Genomic DNA, 10,059 nt, shown 5'->3' on the forward strand with positions numbered 1-10,059 from the left:
GCAGGTTTGACTAATTGAGGATTCTGCACAGTACAAGTCATTTTCTCTGCAGCGGTAGAGCTCTTCAATGACATGCAGGCATTCTGCTTCTGTCACAGTTACACTGATGTCCTTACCGCCCCTTGCCCATGTCACAGATGTTCAGTCTACTCACGGTGTTCACCCTACCCAGAGGGTGGTCTCTTGTCTCCTTCATCTGGAAGCTGTTTCCTTTCATTTCATCATGCACATGTGGGTTTCTGTTTCAGGGTTTGGTGACATTCGCCGATGTAGCCATAGACTTTTCTCAGGAGGAGTGGGCCTGTCTGAACTCTGCTCAGAGGGACCTGTACTGGGATGTGATGCTGGAGAACTACAGTAACTTGGTCTCACTGGGTGAGTTGCACGCCTCAGATAACTTAGACTGCCTCCTGGAATATCCGCTGTCCACTATGAATTTCAGGACCACCTTTCAAGAAACTAGTTGAATTTCTTCTTCCTGTCCCCAAGGAATGTATTGAGCCTTACTGATGTGGCCATGAGCACCACACACCTTCCCCTCCCATCCATCAGTTACCTTCCCACTTTTGTCGACTCCCCCTGTAATCATCTCACTTCCTTAATGTCTGTGGAATGAGTGGGAATTCTGGGCTATTTATTTCATGACCATGTTCAAAGGAACCAGTTTGTCTTATGAGATGATGTTTACACCCAAACTGCTGTTGGTGGTCGCTGTCACTCTGGGGACCCACATCTGGGGAAAACATGTGGACACAGTGCCCTGAATTGTTCTAGTAAACTAGCCTATGTGTTTGAAGTAGAGTAGATTAGACAAACAGAATTTGTATAAAACCAAAGTGGACGTATTTCATTTCTTACATACCATACCTGAAGTGAGGTTGAAAGTTACAGTCCCTGAACTTTGAGTTAAACATTGAATGATAATATCTTGTAAACATCTCTGGAAATTTATTTTTCTTCTAGCAAAAATAACAACAATGATATTAATGGCTAAGCCGTCTGTGGTGACACTGCCTGTAATCCCAGCTACTCGAAAGACTGAGGCAGGAGGATCACTTGAGCCCAGGAGTTGAAGGCTATAGTTAGCTATGATCATACCACTGTACTCCAGGCTGGGTAACAGATCAAGACCCCATCACTAAAACAATAAACAAACAAATAGGAATATATATATTTTATATATATATACACATATATATATTATATACCCATATATATACATATACAATATATACATATAATATACACATATATAATATATACACATATATATACAATGCTTACTCTGTGCCATGCACTGTTCTAAGCACTGTGTGTGTAAGTACATTTCATTTCATTCTCACAAGCAGATGAGATAGGCGATTGTCTATTTTGGAGATGAGGATACTGAGGCACAAAGTGATGTGGTCAGACAGAGGGAGCAGGAGCTAGAATCAAATCTAATAATTTTGGTCCCCAGATTCCATGCTGCTAGCCACCATGTTCCACTTGCTTCCAGGCATAATGCCTACAGAAATTTAAAATATGACCTCTTCTCGGCCAGGCGCAGTGGCTCACGCCTGTAATCCCAGCACTTTGGGAGGCTGAGGTGGGCAGATCACTGGAGGTCAGGAGTTAGAGACCAGCCTGGCCGACATGGTGAAACCCTGTCTCTACTAAAAATATAAGAATTAGCCGGGCATGGTGGCGCATGCCTGTAATCTCAGCTACTCCGGAGGCTGGTGCAGGAGAATCATTTGAACCTGGGAAGCAGAGGTTGCAGTGAGCCAAGATCGTGCTACTGTGCTGCAGCCAGGGCAACAGAGCGAGACTCTGTCTCAAAAATAATAAAAAATAAGGCTGGGTGTGGTGGCTCACTCCTGTAATCACAAGACTTTGGGAGGCCAAGGCAGATGGATCACGAGGATAGGAGTTCGAGACCAGCCTGGCCAACAGAGTGAAACCCCATCTCTACTGAAAATACAAAAATTTGCCGGGTGTGGTGGCGCATACCTGTAATTCCAGCTACTTGGAGGCTGAGGCAGGAGAATCACTTGAACCCGGGAGGTAGAGGTATAGCATTTCTTTTTTTTTTTTTTAGAATGAGATTTTTTTTTTTTTTTTTTTGCACTCTGTTACTCAGGCTGGAGTGCAGTGGCATGATCACAGCTCACAGCAGCCTCAACCTCCTGGGCTCAAGCGATCCTCCCACCTCATCTCCCTGAGTAGCAGGGACCACAGGTGCACACCACGACACCTGGCTAATTGTTGTGTTTTTTCGTAGAGATGGGATTTCGCCATGTTGCCCAAGCTGATCTTGAACTCCTGGGCTAAAGCAATCCACTCACCTCAGCCTTCCAAAGAGGTTGGATTATAGGCGTGAGCCACTGCACCCAGCTCAATAGCATTTTGACTTCTGGTTGTTATAAATTTGATTAATACTCAATCAAAAAAAATTTAAGGCCAGGCATGGTGGCTCATGCCTGTAATCCCAGCACTTTGGGAGTCCAAGGTGGGCAGATCACCTGACGTCAGGACTTCAAGACCAGCCTGGCCAACATGGTGAAAACCCATCTCTACTAAAAATACAAAAATTAGCCAGCGTGGTGGAATGCGCCTGTAATCCCAGCTACCCAGGAGGCTGAGGCAGGAGAATCGCTGGGACCTGGGAGGCAGAGGCTGCAGTGAGTCAAGATCATGCCACTGCACTCCAGCCTGGGCAACAGAGCAAGACTGCCTCTCAAAAAATAAAAATAAAAATAATTTTTAAAGAATTTTTAAAGTTTTGAGCTTGAAATTTTTCCTCAAGTTCTATGTCCTCTAGCATTTCGTTTTTTTAAAGGAGGGCATATGATTTCTAAGCCAGATGTACTGTCTTATAGAATTAAGGGAAAGAGCCTTGATGGTTGTGAGGAAAAAGACAAGACAACAATACGGAGGAAAGTGGGAGCCAGTCAGCCACCCGTACAAAGAGCATCCCCACAGGGCAGGGAACAGGCACACCCTGAGGTGTTGGAGAAGCTTTCTCCGAGGGCTCGGGCCCAAAGCCTCTAGGAAAGAAAGATCTTACCACGAACTTGATCGTCACCCCATTTCCCTGTCGCCGTGTTTTTCCTGTCATATCTAACCCCATTTTATGTGCTGCTGGTGCTGCTGGTCTGTGGGCAACGCCTTTAGTAGCAGGGGTAGAGGTGACGTGATCCTCTGCCCTTTATCATTCCTGAAAGTGGGTTAGCCTCACTTTAAGTGCCCGTTTTCTTTTTCTTATATCTAGGTGTTGGCAATACTGCTTCCTGGGTGCTGTTAATGTGTCTCCACCATGAAGCACCTGGTATCTGGTTGTAGCTCCTCTTTGCCATTGGCAGTCATTGGCAGTGCTTGCATTCATTACACCGGGGGCTCAAATGGTGCACGCCTATTACTGCCCCTTCATTTATTAGTTGTTATAATTTAAAGAGAAATTTTGTTTCATCTGCTAATTGCTCATGCAGTGGCACTGTTCATACTGGATAAGAAGGATAAAAACTTTGTTCTTTTTCTTTGTCAGTTTTTATGTTGTATTTTTTTCTTTTTTTCTTTTTATTTTTTGAAGCAGGGTCTTACTCTGACTCCCAGGCTGGAGTGCAGTAGTGCAGTCACTGCAGCCGTGACTTTCAGGCTCAAGCCATGCTCCCACCTCAGCCTCCCAAGTAGCTGGGAATATAGGTGTACACCACCACACCTGGCTAATTTTTATATTTTTCTGTAGAGACAGGGTTTTGCTATGTTTCCCAGGCTGGTTTTGAACTCCTGAGCTCAAGTAATCCACCCACCTCGGTCTCCCAAAGTGCTGGGATTACAGGCATGAGCCACTGCACCTAGCCAATTGCCAGTTTTTATAATAAAGGACTGGTTTCCTAGCGTGCTCCAAAGCTGGCCATTTAACATTTTGTAGTATCATTACGAACTTACAGATTTAAACGTTTGCTGTTTCTCAGTCCTTTGCAGTGAGCCTCCTTATTGATGCTCAAGTTCTAAACTTTTCCTTATTGTTCTTCTAAACTTTTTCACATTTTTTATTAAATTTAGTCTTGTAAATTATCTTTTTTGTTGCTTTTGAATGTTGTATTCTTTTACCCAGTTGCTTTTTTTTTTTTTTTTGAGACAGAGTCTCACTCCATTGGCTCACTGCAACCTCCACCTCCCGGGTTCAAGTGATTCTCCTGCCTCAGCCTCCCAAGTAGCTGGGATTATAGGCACACGCCACCATGCCTGGCTAATTTTTGTGTTTTTAGTAGAGAGAGGGTTTGTTTGTTTTTGTTTTTTGTTTTTTGTTTTTGAGACGGAGTCTAGTTCTGTCACCCAGGCTGGAGTGCAGTGGCACAATCTCGGCTCACTGCAACCTCCGCCTCCCGGGTTCAAGCGATTCTCCTGCCTCAGCCTCCAGAGTAGCTGGGATTACAGGCACCCACCACCACGCCCAGCTAATGTTTGTATTTTTAGTAGAGACAGGATTTCACCATGTTGGCCAGGCTGGTCTCGAACTCCTGACTTCATGGTCTGCTCTCCTCGGCCTCCCGAAGTGCTGGGATTACAAGCGTGAGCCACCGCACCCGGCCTGTTTTTTTGTTTTTGTTTTTGTTTTGAGACAGAGTTTCATGCTTGTTGCCCAGGCTAGAGTGCAATGGCATGATCTTGGCTCCCTGCAACCTCTGCTTCCCAGGTTCAAGCAATTTCCCTGCCTCAGCCTCCCGAGTAGCTGGGATTACAGTCATGCACCACCATGTCTGGCTAATTTTGTATTTTTAGTAGAGACAAGGTTTCTCCATGTTGGTCAGGCTGGTCTTGGACTCCCGACCTCAGGTGATCCGCCTGCCTTGGCCTCCCAAAGTGCTGGGATCACAGGCGTGAGCCACCACTCCCGGCCCTTTACCCAGTTACTTTTAATAATACTACTGACATATACGTGTATCAGTTTCAGAATGCTTTACACATAGCTATCCAACTGCATATTGTTTTGTTACAGTACTTCTGTATTTGGTTTTCCAAGTATATCATCACATCATCTACAAATACTTGTTTTCATCTTCAAAATAGGAAATAATAGGACTAATTGTCGGGACCTTTTTCATGTCTGACTTTAAAACAGATGTCTCCAATGAATTCTCACTTAGTATTGTGCCAGAAGTAGAATCTACATTTTAACAAGAGCCCTGGGTGATTCACATTTATTCTACTGGATAATTTTTATTTCTATTAGACGAGTTTTTGGTTTGTGGTTAGGTTTGTTTGTACTTGTGTCCCTCTAAAGGAAAGAAAATATGTTCTTTTTTCCCAGATTTGGAGTCAGCATATGAAAATAAGAGTTTACCTACAGAAAAAAACATTCATGAAATAAGGGCTTCCAAAAGGAATTCAGATAGAAGAAGTAAATCCCTTGGCCGTAACTGGATATGTGAAGGTATGCTTGAAAGACCACAGCGCTCCAGAGGGAGGTATGTCAATCAGATGATCATCAATTATGTAAAAAGACCTGCTACTAGAGAGGGCACCCCTCCTAGAACACATCAGAGACATCATAAGGAGAATTCCTTTGAATGTAAGGACTGTGGGAAGGCCTTTAGTCGTGGCTATCAACTTAGTCAACATCAGAAAATCCATACTGGCGAGAAACCTTATGAATGTAAAGAATGTAAGAAGGCCTTCCGTTGGGGCAATCAGCTTACTCAACATCAAAAAATTCATACTGGGGAGAAGCCCTACGAATGTAAAGACTGTGGGAAGGCTTTTCGATGGGGTTCAAGCCTCGTTATTCATAAGAGAATTCATACTGGTGAAAAACCCTATGAATGTAAAGACTGTGGAAAGGCCTTTCGGCGTGGTGATGAGCTCACTCAGCACCAGAGATTCCACACTGGGGAGAAAGACTACGAATGCAAAGACTGTGGGAAGACCTTTAGCCGTGTGTATAAACTTATTCAGCACAAGAGAATTCATAGTGGGGAGAAGCCTTACGAGTGTAAAGACTGTGGGAAGGCCTTTATTTGTGGTTCAAGCCTCATTCAGCATAAAAGAATTCACACAGGTGAGAAACCCTATGAATGTCAAGAATGTGGGAAGGCCTTTACTCGAGTCAATTACCTTACTCAGCATCAGAAGATCCATACCGGTGAGAAGCCTCACGAATGTAAGGAATGTGGGAAGGCCTTTCGCTGGGGTTCAAGCCTCGTTAAGCACGAGAGGATACATACGGGCGAGAAGCCGTACAAATGCACAGAATGTGGGAAGGCCTTCAATTGTGGCTATCACCTCACTCAGCACGAGAGAATCCACACGGGCGAAACCCCGTATAAATGTAAAGAGTGTGGGAAGGCTTTCATTTATGGGTCGAGCCTCGTGAAACATGAGAGAATTCATACCGGGGTGAAACCCTATGGGTGTACAGAATGTGGGAAGAGCTTTAGTCATGGCCATCAGCTTACACAACATCAGAAAACGCACAGTGGGGCGAAATCCTACGAATGTAAGGAGTGCGGGAAGGCGTGTAACCACCTAAACCATCTCCGAGAACATCAGAGGATCCACAACAGTTGAAGAGCCTTTTGAACACAGTAGCCCGCTCGTATCTATGGTTTCGCTTTCCACAGTTTGTTACCTGCAGTCAACTGCAGTTCAAAAATATTAAATGGAAAATTCCAGAAACAAAGAATTTGTAAGTCTCAAATGGTGTGCCCTTCTGAGTAGCGTGATGAAATCTCTCGCTGTCCGGCTCCAGCCAGCCAGGGATGTGAATCATCCCTTGGTCCAGCACATCCACGCTGTACACGCTACCCACCCTGCTAGTGACTTAGTAGCCGTCTTGGTGATCAGATCGACTATCATGGCATCACAGTGCTTGTGCTCAAGCAATCCTTACTTTGCTTAACAGTGGCCCCAGAGAGCAAGAGTAGTGAAGCTGGTGATTCGGATATGCCAAAGAGAAGCCACAAAGTGCTTCCTTTTAAATGAAAAGGTGAAAGTTCTCAACTTAAAAAAGAAAAGAAAAAAATCATATACTGAGGTTGCTAAGATCTACATGACAATAAGATATTTTGGGAGAGAGAGATACGTTCACATTTTATTACATATATTGTTACAATTGTTCTATTTTGTTAGTTACTGTTGGTAATCTCTTACTGTGCCTAATTTATAAATTAAACTTTAGATATGTATGTACAGGAAAAAATGTAGTATATAGTATCGTATATATGTACAGGAAAAAAACGTACTATCTGTGGTTTCAGGTATCCACTGGGGGTCTTGGAACATACCCCCCTCAGGTGAGAGGGGACTGCTGTACAAAGAATATAGGAAGGCCTCTAGACTACATCCATTCCTTCCTCAACACGAGGAAAATTCATGGTACAGTTTAACATAAGAAAGCCTTCACTGATCACTGTTTTTTTGTTTTTTGTTTTTTTTTTTTTTTTTGAGACAGAGTCTCACTCTTGCCCAGGCTGGAGTGCAGTGGCACGGTCTTGGCTCACTGCAACCTCCACCTCCCAGGTTCCAGCAATTCTCCTGCCTCAGCCTCCCCCAGTAGCTGGGATTACGGGCATGCACCACTACACCTGGCTAATTTTTGTATTTTTAGTAGAGACAGGTTTCACCATGTTGTCCAGGCTGGTCTCAAACTCCTGACCTCAGGTGATCCACCCACCTTGCCCTCCCAAAGTGCTAGGATTACAGGTGTGAGCCACTGCACCCAGCCCACTGATCACTCTTCTGCTTACAGAATATCAGATGTCATTCTAGAGGCAAATTTGAAGAGTGGAAAAATCACTTTTTCTTAATGATCTTGTTTTTGGTGTAGATGTTTTTATTGTGTGGGTTAGTTTAATGAATACGTAAAGACTACCAGTACCATTCTGAGTTTACTCCGTGGCATCTGTGGAATAACCTGCTAATGCAACACATGAGAAAGACTTTAGTCCTGGCACGCACTCTACCAGTTGTCCCCACCATCCCCCGCCCTCCTGCCTGTGAGACACTGGGCCAAAGGCTCGCTACCCCTGTGCGTTGTCCGGCACACAGACACTATGTGCATTATTTGTACATAAGGATAATCACAGCTACCTGAGACTGCTATCATGGAAATTAAATGTTTGGTACATGTGAAGTCTTTGAAAGTGTGACTGGAATATGGTGTAATTTCAATAAATATTAACTATTGTTGTTTTTATGATCATTACTGCCATTTGTGTGGCCGTTAGTGAATTTTTACAAGAAAACCCCCTGTGGGTGCAGTGAGGCTGGAAAAGACCATTGAGTCTTCTAGAAGAAGATGTTAAGAGATTATTGGCACAACCGTGGGTTACGCAATGATTTCTTAGTACACAAAACACAGCAAACGTAAAAAGTTGTTACACTTCATCAAAAGTACAAAGTTCTGTTCATCAAATGATGCTGTTAAGATAGGGAAAAGACAAGAAACAGGACTGGAAGAAGATGTTTGCTCTATGGTACACCTGACAAAGGAACTCTCATAGAAAATATAAAGAATCCCTCAAGTTGAAAAAAAAAAAAATCAATTTAAAGGGGAGAAAACTTCAGCACGTCTCAACAGAAGACCACCAAATGGCCAATAAGTAAGTGAAAATGTATTCAATGTCATTGCTCCTCAAGGAACTGTAGCGTAAAACCACAATGTGCTGTCACTCTAGACAGTCACCAGGATGATTAAATTTAAATCACAATAACAAGGTTGATTTCAGATGTCCCACCACAAAGAAGAAGGATAAGGGAGCGAGGTGATGGATATGTTAATTAGCTTGATTTAATCCTTCCACATTGTATACATGTATCAGAACATCACATTGTACTCCATCAATATAATACAATTAGTATTTGTCAATCAAATATTAATAAATAAAATCAAAGATGAGCAGGTCTCTGTTGGATATTCAAACGACCTATTCAAGAAGGGACCCCGCCAGCAGACTGGACCTCTGCCAAATCCTGGCGGTGCCCCACAGCAGGGACAGGGCGGGAGGGAGGTGAGCGGACTGGTCCTGGGGAAGGGGTCAGGGCCCAGAGTAGAGTTGTTACAGGAAAGGGGTGCCAATCCAGACCCCAGCAGAGAGTTCTTGGATCTCACACAAGAAAGAATTCAGGACAAGTCCTCAGTGCAAAGCAAAAGCAGCTTTATTAAGAAAGGAAAGTGGTGGGACCAGGTGCGGTGGCTCATGCCTGTAATCCCAGCACTTTAGGAGGCCGAGGTGGGTGGATCACCTGAGGTCGGGAGTTCAAGACCAGCCTAGCCAACATGGCAAAACCCCATCTCTACTATAAGAACAAAATTAGCGAGGTGTGTGGGCGCACATCTGTAGTCCCAGCTACTCGAGAGGCTGAGGCAGGAGAATCACTTGAACCCGGGAGGCAGAGGTTGCAGTGAGCTGAGATCACACCACTGCACTCCAGCCTGAGTGACAGAGGGAGGCTCCATCTCAAAAACAGAAAAAGTGGTGAAAGGACAGCTGCTCCACAGACAGTGTTGGACGCTCTTGACATGAGGAGGAACGCATCCACCCTAGGTCCAATGCTCACCTATGTGGGGGACGTGCTCTGCTACAAGGGTTTGTGATAAAGGATTCCTTTTCTTCATTATTTTGCAAGAATTGATATTATCTTTAAAGCAAAACTAGGAATGCCTTTGTTCTCCAGATACCGGGATATCTGGACAGTCCCAAGTGTGGGTCTGTTTAGTAACTGTTATTAATTTGTTCTCTTAACCGTAAACATCTAGAGGCTCGGAATGCCTACATTTCTCAGAATGCAGCCCAACAAGCCTCAGCCTCATTTTCCCAGCCCGCACTCAAAATGGAGTCGCTCTGGTTCAAACACCTGACAGAGTCCTGGGGGAGGTGAGGACCCAGACTCAGGGGAGAGACCTGAACTATCTTAAGATGGTGCTAGGCTGAGGGTAGGATTACCTTAGGGAAAGGACCAGAGCCCATAGTAGGAATCGGAGAATATGGATTGGGGAGGACTCTAGACCCCATGGGAGTGAGTTTGACGGGGCAGAGGAGTGGCTAATGGGCATGGGAGGGCCTGGCGCATGGG

The 10,059-nt window shown here is 44.4% G+C and overlaps 1 protein-coding gene across 11 annotated transcripts in view; it reads left to right on the forward strand.

Moving 5' to 3' along the window:
* Positions 1–8,882, forward strand: part of ZNF331 (zinc finger protein 331) — a 56,823-nt gene extending 47,941 nt beyond the window's left edge. For all 11 annotated transcript variants that reach the window (XM_063658412.1, XM_054465766.2, XM_054465763.2 and 8 more), the window contains 2 exons: positions 249–375; positions 5,297–8,882. In XM_063658412.1, coding sequence (XP_063514482.1) covers positions 249–375; positions 5,297–6,552 — 1,383 coding nt within the window. In that variant the 3' untranslated portion in view covers positions 6,553–8,882. The remainder of the gene's footprint in view (positions 1–248; positions 376–5,296) is intronic.
* Positions 8,883–10,059: the final 1,177 nt, after the last annotated feature.

This window comes from Pongo pygmaeus, chromosome 20 (genome assembly GCF_028885625.2).
Source record: "Pongo pygmaeus isolate AG05252 chromosome 20, NHGRI_mPonPyg2-v2.0_pri, whole genome shotgun sequence".
Taxonomy (NCBI): Eukaryota; Metazoa; Chordata; class Mammalia; order Primates; family Hominidae; genus Pongo; species Pongo pygmaeus.